The sequence below is a fragment of the Amblyraja radiata genome, chromosome 3 (genome assembly GCF_010909765.2).
Source record: "Amblyraja radiata isolate CabotCenter1 chromosome 3, sAmbRad1.1.pri, whole genome shotgun sequence".
NCBI lineage: Eukaryota > Metazoa > Chordata > Chondrichthyes > Rajiformes > Rajidae > Amblyraja > Amblyraja radiata.
In genome coordinates this window covers 94,429,922-94,447,291 of record NC_045958.1, presented here as the reverse complement: position 1 = coordinate 94,447,291, position 17,370 = coordinate 94,429,922, and the positions used below count along the sequence as shown (strand labels likewise).

The window sequence follows — 17,370 nt, the reverse complement described above, 5'->3', positions numbered from 1 at the left end:
GGTAGTTTCAAAGCAGAGTTTGACGTTCTTGATTAGTAAGGGCGTCAAAGGCTTTGGGGAAAAGGCGGCAAATAGGAATGAGAGGGAAAGAAAGATCAGGCATGATTGAATGGCGGGGTAGACTCAATGAACCAAATGGCCTCATTCTGCTCCTGTGACATGTACTTATGAACATCCTTGGCTTGTCCTTACAGCCTTTCTTAATTTAAGGCAGATCATCAGTCACCCTCCATTCTTCCAGTAACTCCTCCACAACTAACGTCACAAATATGGGCTCAAGGGCCTAATTCTGTTCCCATGACTTATGAGCTTGTGTAGTGTTAATCATGGGCGGTGATTCTCAGCGCCAACTTGTGCAGTTGCTGATGCTCTCGTCTTGTTTCTTGTCCCTGCCCAGATTGTGCAAAGTGGGAGGCTGATTGTCTCCACGAAATGTGGTCACGTCTTCTGCAGCCAGTGCATCCGGGACTCTCTCAAAAACTCACACATGTGTCCGACCTGCAGAAAGAAACTCAACACACGCCAGTACCACCCCATCTACATCTGACCGCCGGTGGGGAGGGATGGGGGTGTTTTCCTGGTGAAATGGATCCACCCACCTGCGCGTTGGCCCCTCCCTCGGAATCCCGCGACGTTCTACAGCTTCCGCAGCGGGCAGGCAGGGGGCGCTCTGCGTCGGAGACCGAAGCTCGCCGCGCCGGCCGGCCGCCCGTCCCTGCCCATCGCACCCCATCGACTTGGTTGTGATTTTTGTTTCTGAATGGGGTTTGGGTGGGAGGGGGCGGGCAACGGCGGCAGGTGAGAAATAAAGCAAAGCTCCAGCGTGCTCCAGTTGCCAAGTGAACTCCGGCGTGTGTTTTGTACGTGGTTTTACTTTTGTTTTTTTCTACGCTTTCCATCTCTCGCTGCCGCCCGGAATCAGAGAATGGCCGCGGTTTCTCATAGCAACGTCTTCAATCTGCCTGGTCGGCCCGCCCGCCGACGGAGAGCGCTGTTTAATGTGAAGATTGGCACAAAATGCTGGAGTTACTCAGCGGGTCGGGCAGCATCTCAGGAGAAAAGGAATAGGTGACGTTTTGAGACGAGACCCTTCAGACTGGGAGTTGGGGGAGAGGCATGAAAACGTACAGTACAAATCAGAGGTTGGCTGTGGAGGTGGTGGCAACGAGGGGATATGAACAGTGAATCGAGCAGGATGACGAGGGTGGGGGAGGGACAGAGTGAGAGGGAATGCAAGGGTTACTTGAAATTAATCGTGAATGTTTCAGGTCTGGACCCTTCTTCAGACCCTACCGCCTCAAAACGTCACCTATTCCTTCTCTCCAGAGATGCTGCGTGACCCGCTGAGACCCAAGCATATCGTGCATATCTTTGGTATAAACAAGCATCTGCAGTTTCTTCCTACACCGTTGAATCTGACCTCAGTACTGCTCCACACCCAACACTGGACGGTAACACAAGAGACTACAGATGCTGCAACCTGGAGCAAGGCAAAAACATCAACTGCTTGAGGAACAGTGAGCCAGGCAGCGTCTGCAGAGGCAGAGCGATGGCAGACACTTTGGCTGGAAGTCCCGATCTCCAAACACCAACCATGCCTCTGCCTCATTATTGAAGCATAAACTCCCGATAGAATTGAATCATAGCCTGCTTTTGTATTCTATTCCTTGAGCAATAAATGAGAACACCTCTCTTATCTGCCTGCAGAAACAAGTAACCACAGATGCTGGTTTACTAAAAAAAAAAGACAAAGTGCTGAAGTGACTCAGCGGGCAAGGCAGCATCTCGGAACATGGATAGGTGATGTTGCGGTCGGGACCCTGCTTCAGGCTCGAAATGTCCACCTATCCATGTTCACCAGAGATGGTACCTGACCTACTGAGTTACTCCATCACTGTCTGTTATTTGCCTGATTACCTTCTGTATCGGCTGTGCCGTCGACAATGATGTGCTCAGGATACTGAAATCACTATCTCCAAAAAACTCTAATCTCCCTCCATTTAGATAATATGCATTCTTTCTTCCCTCCCTCACCATTCCCACCACAGATGCTGCCTGACCCAGTGAGTTGCTCCAGCACTTTGTGCTTTGCTGCTCCAGTTGGTACCTTACTTCCAAATGAAGCTGTGACTGTCAAATCCTATACCGCTGGAGCATTTGTGATGGCGGGGGGAGAAAGACAATTGCAGGTTACCCAAGGACCACAAGCTTTTGGTTAGACCCATCGAACTCAGGAAATCTTTCAAAGCCTTACGATTGTTGATGGCTGGGTTTCAAGCGGTGTTTGAAGAGGGCTAGGATTACTCTATGCATGGTTTCACGATTCCATTTTGCTTTCGAAACATACTGTCTTTCTTTCCTCACTCTCCCTCTCTATCCCCTCCCTCTCTATCCCCTCCCTCTCTCTCCCTCTATTTCCCCCCTCCCCCTCTCTCTCCCCTCCCCCTCTCCCTCTTTCTCCTATCCTGCCCCCAACACTCCCTCTCCCTCTCTCTCTCTCTCTCCCTCCTCAAATCAATCTCTAACTGAGGTCCTGAACAGATGTATCTTCAACCAAAGATTCTGACTGTGGGCTTGGCTTCAGCATCCAAGTTGGTCTGAGTAAAGACTGGCGTCTGGGAGATTCAGCCCACCATGAAACCAAATTAACTTCAACCTGTTGAAAATTCACATCTCTTTGGAAAATAAAATAAAAGATTAAGTTAGTTTAAAAAAAATGTTACTGGAAGTATTTTGAGTAATTGGAGAAGTTTATTTTAATTGTCTGAACTATTTGTGCTGTGGTGTTTTATGGATGTTGAATATTAAACAACCATTATGTCCTCTTGTCAATTATAAGTTATGCCAATTAGAATGTTTTTTTTGCCACAAGGTGAAGGATCTGAGGGCCAAAATAACTAATAAAAGTATCAGTCCCTCACACCTCCCCATTTTGTCTGCTTTTTTAGGGTAATTTTAGACGTGTTAATGATGATTGAGTTATTTTGTTTTCCTGGTTTGTTGCAAACTTTTGCCTTAAGTTTGCTCTAAGTTCCAGGTACTGGCATTGCAGCACCTTTCAGAATGGAAATAACAAAGACTATTAATGGCATGACCCTCAACAGCATTGATGTACAGAGGGATCTTAGGGTCCAAGTCCATAGCTCCCCGAAAATAGCAACACAAGTAGATAAAGTTGGAAAGAAGCATATGGTAAGCTAGCCTTTATAGATTGGGGCATTGAGAATAAGAGTCAGGATGTCATGATGCAGCTTTATAGGACTTTGGCAAGGCCATATTTGGATTGTTGCATGCAGTTATAGGAAGGTTGTGGAGAGGTTGCAGAGGTGGTTTACCAGAATGACTACAGGGAGAGGTTGGACAGACTTGGATTTTCTTTTCTCTGCAATGCCAGAGGTTGCAGGGAGGCACGATGGAGGTTTAGCAAAATACAAGAGGCACAGAACGGGTGGACAGTCAGAACCTTTTTCCCAGGAAAGTAAAATCAAATATTTGAAGGTATAACTTTAAGGTGAGAGGGGTAAAATTTAAATGAGATGCACAGGGCAGGTTTTTTTTACGCGGGTGAAGGAGCTTGCAATGTGCTGATAGGGTTGGTGGTTGAGGCAGATACAATAGTGGTATTTAGAAGGCTTTTGAATTGGCAGGGATATGAATTATGTGCAGGTATTTCAGAGATGGCCTTGGCATCATGTTCAGCACAGACATTGTGGGCCAAAGGGCCTGTCCCTGTGCTGTACTTTTCTATGCTTTGAATCTGACTGAGCAGCTGTGAACGAGCACTGGTGCCTCTTGATCAGTAAACAGCAGGTAATGCTGCTGCCTCACAGGTCCAGAGACCTGGGTTCGATCCTGACCTCGGGCACTATCTATGTGGAGTTTGCACGGAAATAAACAGAGAAGGTAGAGTTTGCATGCTCTCCCTTTGACCGCATGAGTTTCTTCCGGTTACTCTGATTTCCTCTCACCTCCCAAAGATTGATTATGGCCTCTTATCAGTTGTTTGATTGTTTACCCACTTTCGTTGTGAAGTCAGACAATTTGTTGAAATGGAAGTCTGATGTAGTTAACTTTGTGTATCGGACATTAAAGGCTTGAGGACATTGGGCATGGCCTTCCTCGGCAGCGAAAAGCTCAAGATGGCCAACTTGCCATCCGCCACACCAATGGGCAATTTATTGTCCAGGATTATCCATTACATCCAATGCCCAGGTTATGTGCATGGTTATAAAGTCACACCACATGGAAATAAACCCTTTGGCCCAATTTGTCCAAGATGCCCATCAGTGCTTGTCCTATTTGTGAGAGTAGAAGTGGCGAATGTCTTAAGACATGAAGGGATGAAGATGAGAAATGTCTTCACTCATGGTGCCCACCTAAACCACCTGTAACTCTGCTGAAGATGCCAGTGTTATTGGCTGTACCGTCGGTGGTGATGGGTCCGTGCAGAGCTAGACCATGTGTTTGAGTGGTGCAACCACAATGACCTCTAGCTCAACGTCAACAAAATCAGGAAACCACAGTGAGCCCTTGTTATAATGGACCATGGTGGGGAGTAATGGCGTCCAAGATTGCCGGATGTCCACTTTCACCGAGTAAAGGATTATCGTTGCAGAAACAAAGAACTACAGGTGCTGGTTAATGCACAAAAGGACAAAGTGCTGGAGTAACTCAGCAGGTCAGGCAGCATCTCTGAAGAACATGGATAGGCGATGGGTCTGGATTCTTCAGATTCTGTCTGGAACTGGGCCTGGAATCCAGGTGAGTTGATGGCCCTGGGCTGTTGGGGGCCGGTGGAGAGGCGAGGATCGGCGGAGTCCATGGTCGCAGGTGGCCGGAGAACAGGTAGGTCCTGCCTGGCAGCGGCCGAGGGAGATGGTGCGAACCTGGGGTGGCGATGGCAGCCCGACCGGGCGATGAATGTCGGTAGATCCGTCCGCTATAAACAAAATCTGTTGTAAAGAGATCTGTAAAAAAGGACTGTTTACTGTAACTGTTGACTTCAGAAAGGTGAGAGAGGTTGGACAGAGTGCAGAGAATATTTACAAGGATGTTGCCAGAACTTGAGAATCTGAGCTACAAGGAGAGGTTGGGCAGACTAGTGATATGAATATAGATTTATCTTGCTTCAGGTAGCCCCGGCATTCTCTCACTTCTCATTTTCACCCTACAAACAGCTAACAATGGATTGTTTCTTTTATTTTTGTTACTTTTTTGCATATCTTTCAATCATTGTTCTTTATCTCTCCACATCACCGTCTAGATCTTTCCTTATTTCCCTTATCCCTATCTAGTGTGAAGAAGCGTCTCGACCCCAAACGTCACCCATTCCTTCTCTCCAGAGATGCTGCCTGTCCCGCTGAGTTACTCCAGCTTTTTTGTGTCTATCGTCGATGATCCTCAAGGTGTATTAAATAATGGGAGGAGTAGATCGAGTAAACATTTTTTACCCAGATTAGGGGAATCAAGAACCAGAGGATTTATGCGCAAGGTGAGAGGTAGAAGATTAAACAGGAACCTGTGTGACACCTTTTTCATTGGGAGATCATGTTGCAGTTGTACAAGATGCTGGTGAGGCCACATTTGGAGTCTTGTGTTCAGTTCTGGGCACTGTGTTATTGGAAAGATGTTGTCAAGCTGGTAAGGGTGCTGAGAAGATTTACGAGGATGCTGCCAGGACTCAAGGGGCTGAGCTACAGGGAGAGGTTTGGGCAGGCTAGGAATCTATTCCTTGGAGCGCAGGAGGATGAGGGGTGATCTTATAGATGTGCACAAAATCATGAGAGGAATAGATCGGGTAGACTCAGTCTCTTCCCCAGAATAGGGAAATCGAGGACCGGAGGACATAGGGTTAAGGTGAAAAGATTTAATTGGAACCTGAGGGGTAATATTTCCTCATAGAGAGTGGTGGGAGTATGAACGAGCTGCCAGAGGTCATTGAGGCAGAGACTATAACAACACTTGGACAGGTACATGGATAGGACAGGTTTGGAGGGATATGGGCTAAGCATGGGCTGGTGGAACTTGTGTAGATGGGGCATGTTGGCCGGTGTGGGCAATTTGGGCCGAAGGGCCTGTTTCCACGCTATATCACTCTATGACTCTATATATGAAATGAGTGGCCAGTGAAGGCAGTTGAGACAGATACTATAACAATATTTAAAACATTTGGACAGGGACATGGATAGAAAAGGTTTAGAGGGATATGGCTCACAAGCGTGCAGGTGGAACTAATGTAGATGGGGCATTTTGGTCGGCATGGATGAAGGGCCTGTTTACATGCTGCAACGACATGGAAACAGGCCCTTCAACCAACCTCCATGCCAACCAAAATGCCCCATCTACATTAGTTCCATTTGCACGTTTGTGAGCCATATCCCTCTAAACCTATGACTCTTTCAATGGCAGTAACTTAGATGGGGCATTTTAGTCGATATTGAGTTGGGCCGAAGGGCCTGTTTCCGTGCTGTAGGATACTATATGTGATAAATAAACTCTTGACTTAAATGCTGCAACCACTAGAGGGCGTGGTCATGACACAGAGCCTTTGGTGTTGCTGCTGTGAGCTGCTCAACGACCAGTCTAGTTTCTCTTACTCACTGATTGCTCACAAAGTGCTGGAGTAACTCATTGGGTCCAGCAGCATCTCTGGAGAATGTGGATAGGTGAAGTTTCAGGTCATCCCGAAGACGTGTAGGTTAATTGGCCTCTGCAAATTGTCCCTCGTGTGTCAGGAGTGGATGGGAAAGTGGGATAACACAGAACTAGTGTGAACGGGTGATCAATGGTCGCCGGGGCTGAAGAGCCCGATTCCATGCTGTAACTCTGAACTAAACTAAACTATAAGAAATGATCCAATTAGTATTTTGTAAAATTGCAATGAGATGAAACAAACAACTGCAGTTGCTGGTTAATACACAAAAAGACACAAAGTGCTGGAGTAACTCAGCGGGTCAAGCAGCATCTCTGGAGAACTCAAAAGAAGGGACTCAACCAGTAATGTCACCTATCCATGTTCTCCACAGATGCTGCCTGACCCACTGAGTTACTCCAGCACTTTGTGTCTTTAGGAAAGAACTGCAGATGCTGGTTTGGTCTGAGGAAGGGTCTCGACCACCCATCCCTTCTCTCCAGAGATGCTGCCTGTCCCGCTGAGTTACTCCAGCATTTGTGTCTAACTTTGTGTCTTTATTTGCATACCAGCATCTGCAGTTCCCAGTATCTCCACCACTGCATTCTGAATTAATTGTAAACATTGTCGGCACGGTGGCGCAGCTGTAGAGTTACTGCCTTACAGCGCCATAAACCCGAGTTCGATCCCGACTGCGGGTGCTGTCTGTATGGAGTTTGTACGTTCTCCCCGTGACGGTGTGGGTTTTCCCCGGCAGCTTCGGTTTCCTCCCACACTCTAAAGACGTGCAGGTTTGTAGGTTAATTGGCTTGGTAAAATTATAAATTGTCCCTAGCGTGTGTAGGATAATGTTAATGTGCGGGGATTGCTGGTCGGTGCGGACTCAGTGGGTCGAAGGGCCTCTGTATCTCTAAACCTAACTCAACTAAATCACAATATACATTTGTCAAGTCATTCAGGAGGTGATGCTGTTCCACTCTCAAGCACCCTCAAACTCATAGGATGGAAAAGCAAATCCTGGACTAATCCCCACCAAGGGCACCCTCTGATGTGTCGTCACTGCTGTGATACAAGAAACAGTTTAGTTGAGTTTATTTGTGTCACGTGATAAGCATTTTATTGCATATTAACCAGTCAACTGAAAGACTTTACATGATTACAATCCAGCTGCTCACTGTACAGATACAGGATAAAGGGAAGTACAAGGCAAAGTCCAATTCCAATTTTACCAAGTTTCAATAAGGTGACTGGTAGGTCAGGACCACTCTCTAATTGGTGATAGGATGGTTCAGTTGCCTGATAAGAGCTGGGAAGAAACTGTCCTACAGGGTGAGGCAGAGTAACAATCTGGGTGGTGCAGCAGATAGTAATGGGCCTGTCCCACTTAGGCAATTTTTTTGGGTGACTACAGGCGACTGCCACAAAATTTTCAACACATTTTTCGGCGACGGTGGCAACAATTTTTGCTGTCATAGGTTGAACCAGGTGTTGGTGTTGGCGGATTCCATTAAAACTAGTCCCTGGCAGTCGCCTAAAGCATTGCCTAAGTGGGATAGGCCCATAAAGCTGCTTCTCAGTTCAGGGGACTTGTATTCCATCCTGACCTTGTGTGGTACCTTGTGTGGAGTTTGCACATTCTCCTTGTGACAGTGTGGGTTTCCTCTGGGTGATCCAGTTTCCTCCCACATCTCCAAGTGTGTGTTCGTGCAGTGGGTCTCGTAGTATCTGTGGAGGGAAATGGACACATGATGTTTGGGTCATGACCCTTCAGAGATTAATTGCCTGTGTCGAAAGGACATGATGCTGAAAGGACACGAAGCCGAACGGACATGACGTCGAAAAGCTGCCGAACGGACATGACGTCTCCGGAGACGGGATTGGTCCGACACCTTGTCAGTCATCGACAACGGTTAGCGATTGATCCAGACCCCCGCGTCCATTCGGCGTCGTGTCCGTTCGGCTTCGTATCCATTCGGCCTCATGTCCGTTCGGTATCTTGACTTTTCGGCGTGATGTCCGTTCGGTATCTTGGCTTCGGCTTCTCATCCTTCGACGTCCTGTCCGCACACGTTAATATTAACACCAGATAATTTGAAAAAATACCAGTAATTATGTGCAACCAGGCAACTTTGGTCATTTAATGTAGTATACCTTTATATTATCATTTTTAACCATATTTTGGTGATGGAATACTTGCCTTTTTATGCCTTATTCTGTCAATAAATGCCCTTTTCATGACTTTTAAAAAATTTGATTATGCCTATTTACTTGCCTATTTCAGTGGGGTTTTTTGTGCCTAAACACCCTGGCTCTACTTATCAATGTACCTCAGTACAGGTGACAATAAACTATACTATACTATAGATGACACATCTTGGTCGGCATGGACGAGGTGGGCCGAAGGGCCAGTTTCCATGCTGTATGACTCTATGTAGCCAACATCTCTCACTTGTACAGAATAATGGCAAAGAAACTAGTGAAGGCGAAGCGAACTCATGCTGATTGTTGAGGTAATTAAAACATTCATTGATACTGGGTTGAGCAAACCTTCGAAAGGGATCTTTTTCAGTTGCTTTTACGTATTTAACCATCATCTACTGGAGATTTCTTTCATCCCTGTCACCTACGGTTTCTCATTAGAGTCCATTTCAGTCATGTCTGTTGCAGCCTTGGGGAATACAACAATGACAGGGAAAGCCTGCCCCGGCCTTTGCAAATCAAATCCATCCTCAATCTGCTTCATTTTAATTTCCTCACTGGCAGATGTACACTTGTGAGAGACTCCTATTGTCAGAATCACCTCATCATTCCTCATCCACCTCTCTGTTCTCAGCGCACTGAATCTGACTGGAAAGCAGATCACAATTAGAACAGAGGCACAACCAACTGCAAGTGCTGTATTATGAAAAAATATACAGAGTACTGGAGTGACTCAGCGGGTCAGGCAGCATCTCTGGAGAAAAAGAATAGGTGACTTTTCGGGTCAATATTCTTTACATACTTATCCATGCCCTAGAACCTATCCACGTCCTCCAGAGATGTTGCCTGGTTTGCTGAGTTACTCCAGCGCTTAAGACTTTAGAGATACAGAATGGAAACAGGCCTTTCAAACCACCAACTTCATGCCGACCAGCGATCACCCCGTACACTAACACTATTCTACACACTGGAACAATTTAACAATTTTACTGAAGCCAATTAACCTACAAACCTGTATGTCTTTGGTGTGTGCCACTTTTACGTTCCCTGCAAGTGTCATATGGGTAATCTGCCATCTTTATTACCATCCATCCTCACTGTAAAGTGGTGTGTGCAGGTTGAGCAACAGAGAATCTCATGGAACCCCAGCACGGGACGTCCTGCGGGGAAATGACTCCATGGATCCTGTGACGTGGTTCCCAGAGCAGACCGCCCAGCTTGTCTGGCGAAATGCCTCATCGCCAGAACTCACCAACGAGCACCAAGATCTGGCTTGGTTGGCGGTGGAGGGGAGTCCTCCCAGTCAGATCCTTCCTGCCCGGTCGCAACCTCACTACCAGCGTACGCTGCCCTCGGGACGGCTGCTACGGAGAGGAGACCTTTGCCCACCTCTTTGCAGAGTATGGATTTGCAAAGAGAGTCTGGAAAGGTCTGCAAGGGCCCATCACGACCAGCTCCATAGCAGAGTACTCTGTGATTTACGGGCTGTTTCCAGGGACACATTTGGAGATGGACATCAAGTGTTGCTGGAAGGTCATGAACTCGGCGAAAGACGCCCTTTGGTCTGCCCGAATCTTGTTGGCCTCCCAGCAGAGCGAGATGCCCATCAGGGAATGTTGCCGACTGGCCCCCTCCAGACTGCAGGAGGACTTGCTGAAGCTCGGTTCTTTGAGGGAGAACCATAGTCTCAGATCCTTCCTCTGCTGGTGAAGACCCGCCTCTAACAAGGGAAAGGATATCACCCCAGGGGGGTCTCATGAGTGGCAAGGATGCCTGGTATAATGATGTTTTTTGAGAACACAATGCGAGTACAGTACTCATACCAAATACAATGCGAACTAATGTATGTATTGCCACTGAGAATGTTGGAAGAGTTTTGGCACAATCTTTGCGATGTATACATTTTTTATTCCAAATAAATTGCATTTTTGGTAAAGAGGACCACAGTGAAAAAAGATGGCCAGACCTGGACATTGAGGGACAGGACCGATGGGGACACCCCTCAAACCGGGGAAGGATATCACCCCAGGAGGCCACATGAGTGCTAAAGGTGCGGACACTTTACAATTTTACACTATTGAATGTACAGGGGCCAAGGAAAGAGCGTTCACGTCGCGGCCCTGTTTCAACCAATCTTTCCACCACCACGCACAAGAAGCACAAGAAGCGCAAGACAGACACCATTGGGCAGATGCCAAGAAGTGTGTTCAGCTCTGGCTGAACAACTTCTAATCTTGTGTGTGGACTCGATAAGAAGAAGATTGAATGTACAGGCACCAAGAAAGCATGAAGATTTATTTTGTTTTGTATATATTTTTTATTATGAATAAAGTTTATTTTTGGAAGATAAAATCTGGGTGTAATATTACGGTGGAGTGAGTTAGCTCGGGATGAAGAGAAAGGAGAAAGATCTAGCCACAGTTCCACGCAAGTGTTCTTGTCCCTGAGGTGGAAGAATTCAACTTTCATTCCAGTACTGAGTTGAATATATTCAAGAATACTCCGATGCACACTAAGTGAATGCTTCTGATAGAGTTAATCACACAGCTTTAGGGATACAGCATGGAAATAGGCCCTTCGGCCTGCCAGGTCCACACCAACCATCGATTCACCCCTTCACACTAGTTCTACGTTATCCCACTTTCCCACCCAGTCCCTACACACTAGGGGCAATTTACACAGACCAATTAACCTACAATCCCCGAAGTCTTTGGGATGTGGGAAGAAACCAGAGCAGGAGGAGAAAAACCCAAGTGAGGTGGCACAGTGGCGCAGGGGTAGAGTTGCTGCCTTACAGCGCCAGAGACCCGAGTTCGATCCTGACAATGGGTGCTGTCTGTATGGAGTTTGTACATTCTCTCAGACTACGTGGATTTTCTCCATCTGCTGTAGTTTCCTCCCACACTCTAAAGAAGTACAGGTTTGTAGGTTAATTGGCTTCTGTAAATTGTGCCTTATGTGTGGGATAGCACTGGTGTATGGGGGGGATGGGCCGAAGGGCCTGTTCTCTGAAAGTTTAGTCCAAAAAAACCACGCAATTACAGGCAGAACATGCAAATTCTACACAAACAGCACCCAAGGTCAGGATTGAACCCGGGTCTCTGGTGCAGTGAGGCAGTGGCTCGACCCGCTGCAACACTACTGCCCTCAGGTGGGACATCACACTAGGAATCCATTGCCCTCACACCTATCACAGCCACGCTGTGAACATGGCCACACTTTGGCAATGTCGATTGTCTGCTTCCTCCCACCACCTTGACCATGAGTCATCGGAGCAGAATTAGGCCATTCGGCCCATCGAGTCTCCTCTGCCATTCAATCACGGCAGATCTATTTTTTCCTCTCAACCCCATTCTCCTGCCATCTCCCCGTAACCTTTGATGCCCTTACTAATCATGAAAGCCAGGTTGAAATGGCACGCCGAGACAATCAAAGGATGAATGGTGAGACCATGCTGCCCCAAGAGTGAGTGAGCCGGGCAGGACCAGTGGTCCCATTACTTATTGAATCAGTTTGGTTTCCATATTCATTCCGGGCCTGCAGTTACTGTAATTTTCTAGTTTTCTAGTACACCTTCAGTGTATGTGGGTGTCAATGATCCCTTGACCTTGTGCAGGTTGTGAGGTGAAGATACTTCCAGTGACGATGATGATGAGTTGCAGAGGTTTGCCCAGAGACGATGAGGGACTTGCAACACACACTCATGTTGGGATAGAGTCCCACTGAAGTGTAGGATGGAGAAGATTCCTCCTTCCTCCAAGCAGCTCCTCAGGATTGAGGGGCAGTGACGTCCACTGGGGTTTTGTCGAGTCAAAGGCCAACGAGTGGAATGCAGACTCTTCATCAACGGGGCCACTGATGACCTAAGGAGTGGGGGAATGTCATAGAGACACAGCACCTTAACAGGCTCTTCGGCCCAACACATCCATGCCGCCCAAGGTAAGTCAGTCTCATTTGCCTGCATTTGGCCCATATCTTTCAGTTTGGTCCACTAAAGGTTGATTTGTTACAACTGAAATAGTTTAAAGACTACATTCTGCACTATGAAAACTCTCGACCAGAAACGTAACCTATCCATGTTCTTCAGAGATGCTGCCTGACCTGTTGAGGACTGGCTGAACTTTGTTGCCTTCCACCACAGTGAAGAATGCTGTGGTGGATGTTTGTGTTAAATTTCATTGTGTATTGTGTGTTCTTTTTTAAGTGTATCGCTGCTGGCAAATTCATTTCACTGCACCTACGGGTGCATGTGACGAATAAAATTGACTGACTGACTGTTGAGTTACTTCAGCACTTTGAATACTTTTGTGTATTAACCAGCATCTGCTATTCCTTGTTTCTATAGATCGAGGCATAGACAGCGCAGACAGAATATTTTTCCCTGGATGAAAATATCAGATACTCTTTAGTTTTAGGGATACAGTGCAGAAACAGGCCCTTCAGCCTACTGAGTCCGTGCCGACCAGCGATCCCCATACACAAGCAGTATCCTACATACAGTACTAGGGACAATTTACAATTTTTACCGAAGCTGAATTAATCTACAAACTTGCACATCTTTGGAGTGTGGGAGGACTGGAGCATCCAGAGAAAACCCAAACAGTCACGGGGAGCACATACAAACTCCGTACAGACAAGCACCCATAGTCCGGATTGAACCCGGGTCTCTGGCGCTGTAAGGCAGCAACTCTGCCGCCCAAACTGAAGAAAAAAACAAAAGGAATCTGATTATATGCCTGGGGGGGAAACCAAGTTTGATGATGGTGCCAATCAAGTCAAGTCAAGAGAGTTTATTGTCATGTGGCCCAGATAGGACAATGAAATTCGTGCTTGCTGCAGCACAACAGAATATTGTAAGCATAATACAGAACAGTTCAGTTCAATATACACATAAATAAGCAGATAAAGTGCAATAGGCTGTTACAGTTCAGAGTCTGTTTGTTGGCGGGTTTAATAGCCTGATGGCTGAGGGGAATGAGATGAGTATGTGGCCAGGATGGTGTGGTTCCTTGATGATGTTTGCAGCCTTTTTGAGGCAGCGACCGCGATAGATCTCTTCGATGGTGGGGAGGTCAGAGCCGATGATGGACTGGGCAGTGGTCACAACTTTCTGCATTCTTCTCCGCTCCTGGACGCTCAAGTTGCCGAACCAAGCCACGATGCAACCAGTCAGCATGCTCTCTACTGTGCACCTGTAGAAGTTCGAGAGAGTCCTCTTTGACATACCGACTCTCCGTAATCTTCTCAGGAAGTAGAGGCGCTGATGTGCTTTCTTTATAATTGCATCTGTGTGCTGGGACCAGGAAAGATCTTCGGAAATGTGCACGCCCAAGAATTTGAAGTTCTTGACCCTTTCCACCATATAAACAGGATTGTGGGTCCCTATCCTACCCCTTCCAAAGTCCACAATCAGTTCCTTGGTTTTGCTGGTGTTGAGAGCCAGGTTATTGTGCTGGCACCATTTGGTCAATCGGTCAATCTCACTTCTATACTCTGACTCGTCCCCATCAGTGATTTGTCCCACAACTGTGGTGTTGTCAGCGAACGATGACGGAGTTCGCACTATGTCCGGCTACGCAGTCATGAGTATAGAGTGAGGAAAGCAGAGAGCTGAGCACGCAGCCTTGAGGTGCTCCCATGCTGATTGTTATCGAGGGTGACACATTTCCACCAATACGGACAGACTGTGGTCTGTAAATGAGGAAGTCGAAAATCCACTGGGAAGAATTACACAACCTTGACATTTGGAGCATACCCCACAGGCAATTAGCAGCACGTGAAAGTGTTCCACTGTTTACATACTCAAGCACATAATACTAAACCCTTCAAAGTACATACGGGTAAATAAAGCCATAGCGAAGCCAATAGCATTTTAGAAACAAAAAACTGTAAAATGAAACTGCTAAAAACAAGGGCACCAAACTTTGTAACTTTCTTTGCTTATCTGTGATGTGTTCACCTCTTCCTGCCAACTTATAGACTATAGACAATAGGTGCAGGAGTATGCCATTTGCCCCTTCGAGCCAGCACCGCCATTCAATGTGATCGTGGCTGATCAGCTCCGATCAGTACCCCATTCCTGCCTTCTCCCCATATCCCCTGACTCTACTATTTTTAAGAGCCCTATCTAGCTCTCTCTTGAAAGCATCTAGAGAACCTGCCTCCACCGCCCTCTGAGGTAGAGAATTCCACAGACTCACCACTCTCTGTGAGGAAAAAGTGTTTCCTCGTCACCGTTCTAAATGGCTTACTCCTTATTTTTAAACTGTGGCCCCTGGTTCAGGACTCCCCCAACATCGGGAACATGTTTCCTGCCTCTAGTGTGTCCAAGCCCTTAACAATCTTATATGTTTCAATGAGATCCCCTCAATGAGTGTACAAGCCCAGCTGCTCCATTCTCTCAAATTAAAATATATATTTTTTAAATAGATAGCAGATTCTCAATTTTCCCAGCACAATTTTATTTGATGATATATATATAAATGTTTTTGTTATTAAGAATGCATTAAACAACGTGCACTCTGCAAACCAGATAGAGCAGTGCCCAAACACAAAAAGACGAAGATGCCAGTTGTTTTCTCTGAGCTGGATCGTGGACATAAGTGTTCGATAGATTGCTTGCCATGGAGCATTGTGGCAATGTCTCCGTTTATATCAGGCAAAGACATAAAAACATGTGGACCATGTGAGATGAGGCAGCACAGAAGAACAAGAATCTTTAGTCAGAGGGTGGTGAATCTGTGGAATTCTTTGCCACAGAAGACTGTGGAAGCCAAGTCAGTGGATATTTTTAAGGCACAGATAGATAGATTCTTGATTAGTACAGGTGTCAGAGGTTATGGGGAGAAGGCAGGAGAATGGGGTTAGGAGAATGGTCCCGACCAAAAACATTGTCTCTCCATTCCCTCCACAGATGCTACCTGATCTGCTGAATTGCTCAAGATTCTAGCATATGCAGTTCCTTGTGTCTCAGTTACCTGGATAAGCTTCTCTTCCTTTACTGCACTTTTTAAAACCTCTTTCTCCAACTAAGGTTGTGGTTCTCCACCCTAACGCATCCTCCAGGTTAGTTTGTAGCAGGTAATACTCCAGTTGGGCCCCTCAAAATATTTTGTGATCTTAATGGCAAAATATATATAAATATAACGTTCTTCTTCTTCTTTCGAGTCCATCTTGTTACAAATGTTGACCTCATGGTCATCGTCCGTCCTGAAAAGGACGCAAGCTTCCGGCGACAATCAGTGGGAGCCATCACTTGTCGCAATAGATGATGGTGGTAGCAGAATTAGCTCAGGATACTTCCAGTTTCCAGCCCCGCGACGTGGATGCTTCTGCTATGGGGCTGATATGACGTTGAAGAAGAGGGGAAATGGGGAAGAATATGGTTTAGGTTTTAGTTTTAGAGATACAGCATGGAAGCAGGCCCTTTGGCGCACTGAGTACATACCGATCATCGATCACCTCTTCACGCTGGTTCTATGTTATCCCACTTTTCATCCACTCCCTACAAACGGGGTCAATTAACAAAGGCCAATTAACCTACAAGCCCGCACATCTGTGGGATGCAGGAGGAAAGGCATGTGGTCGCAGGGAGAACATACGGACAGCATCCGAGGTCAGGATTGACCCTGGGTCTCTGACTCTGCGAGACAGCAGCTCTACCCGCTGCCCCACTGTGCCGCCCATGTAGGGGAAAAAAGAACAAAAAGGAGGAAAAACAGGGAAAAGGACCACAAAGACCAGAATAGAAAGGGAGATGGAGAAAATAAAATTAGACTGGGATAGCTATTTGGACTGATCATGTTTTTAAGATGATTCAGAAACTCAATTCACTGTTTTTGAGTCGCAGAGCACGGAATCAGACCCTTTGGCCCGTAGAGTCTGCGTTGAACTGTACTTACCAGTTACACTAATTCTACACTGATCCCATTTTATGCAACAAAAGAAAGTATCTCAGCAGGTCAGGTAGAGTCTGCTGATTCCCCTTCCTTCCCCTCTCCTTGTCCCCTTCCACACATATCTCTCCTTCCAACTTTACATTTCACTCCTCTTCTTTCCTTATCTGACATGGATAGGACAGGTTTGGAGGGATTTGGACCAAACACGGCAGGGACGGTGTAGATGGGACATGTTGGTCGGTGTGGGCAAGTTGGACCGAAGGGACTGTTTCCACGCTGTATCTCTCTGACACTATGACAACCTTTTGCCTCCTTTTCATCTCCATCATTTGTCACTTACTCCACCCATCTGCCATTCAAGCCCCCTCCACCTGTATCCACCTATCACTTGCCTGGCTTTGTGCCACCCTTGCCTCCGTTTACTCTCTCCTACTCTCTCCCACTTCATCATCCTGACCTGTCCTGACCTGAAACGTTGTCTATCCATGCTCAGGCAGCATCTGTGGAAGGAATGGATAGGTGATTCTTCTGGTCTGGACCCTTGATCAAGGATCCCGAATGAAACTTCCATCCACTGACACGCGAACTCCCTCCAGCACTTTCCCTCTGCAACTGGATACTGGACTTTCTAACCAACAGACC

General features: G+C 46.7%; 1 protein-coding gene across 4 annotated transcripts in view; it reads left to right on the top strand.

Moving 5' to 3' along the window:
- rnf4 (ring finger protein 4) overlaps nt 1-844 on the top strand; it is a 38,133-nt gene extending 37,289 nt beyond the window's left edge. For all 4 annotated transcript variants that reach the window (XM_033018381.1, XM_033018380.1, XM_033018379.1 and 1 more), the window contains one exon: nt 398-844. In XM_033018381.1, the coding sequence (XP_032874272.1) occupies nt 398-547 (150 nt within the window). In that variant the 3' untranslated portion in view covers nt 548-844. The remainder of the gene's footprint in view (nt 1-397) is intronic.
- Nucleotides 845-17,370: the final 16,526 nt, after the last annotated feature.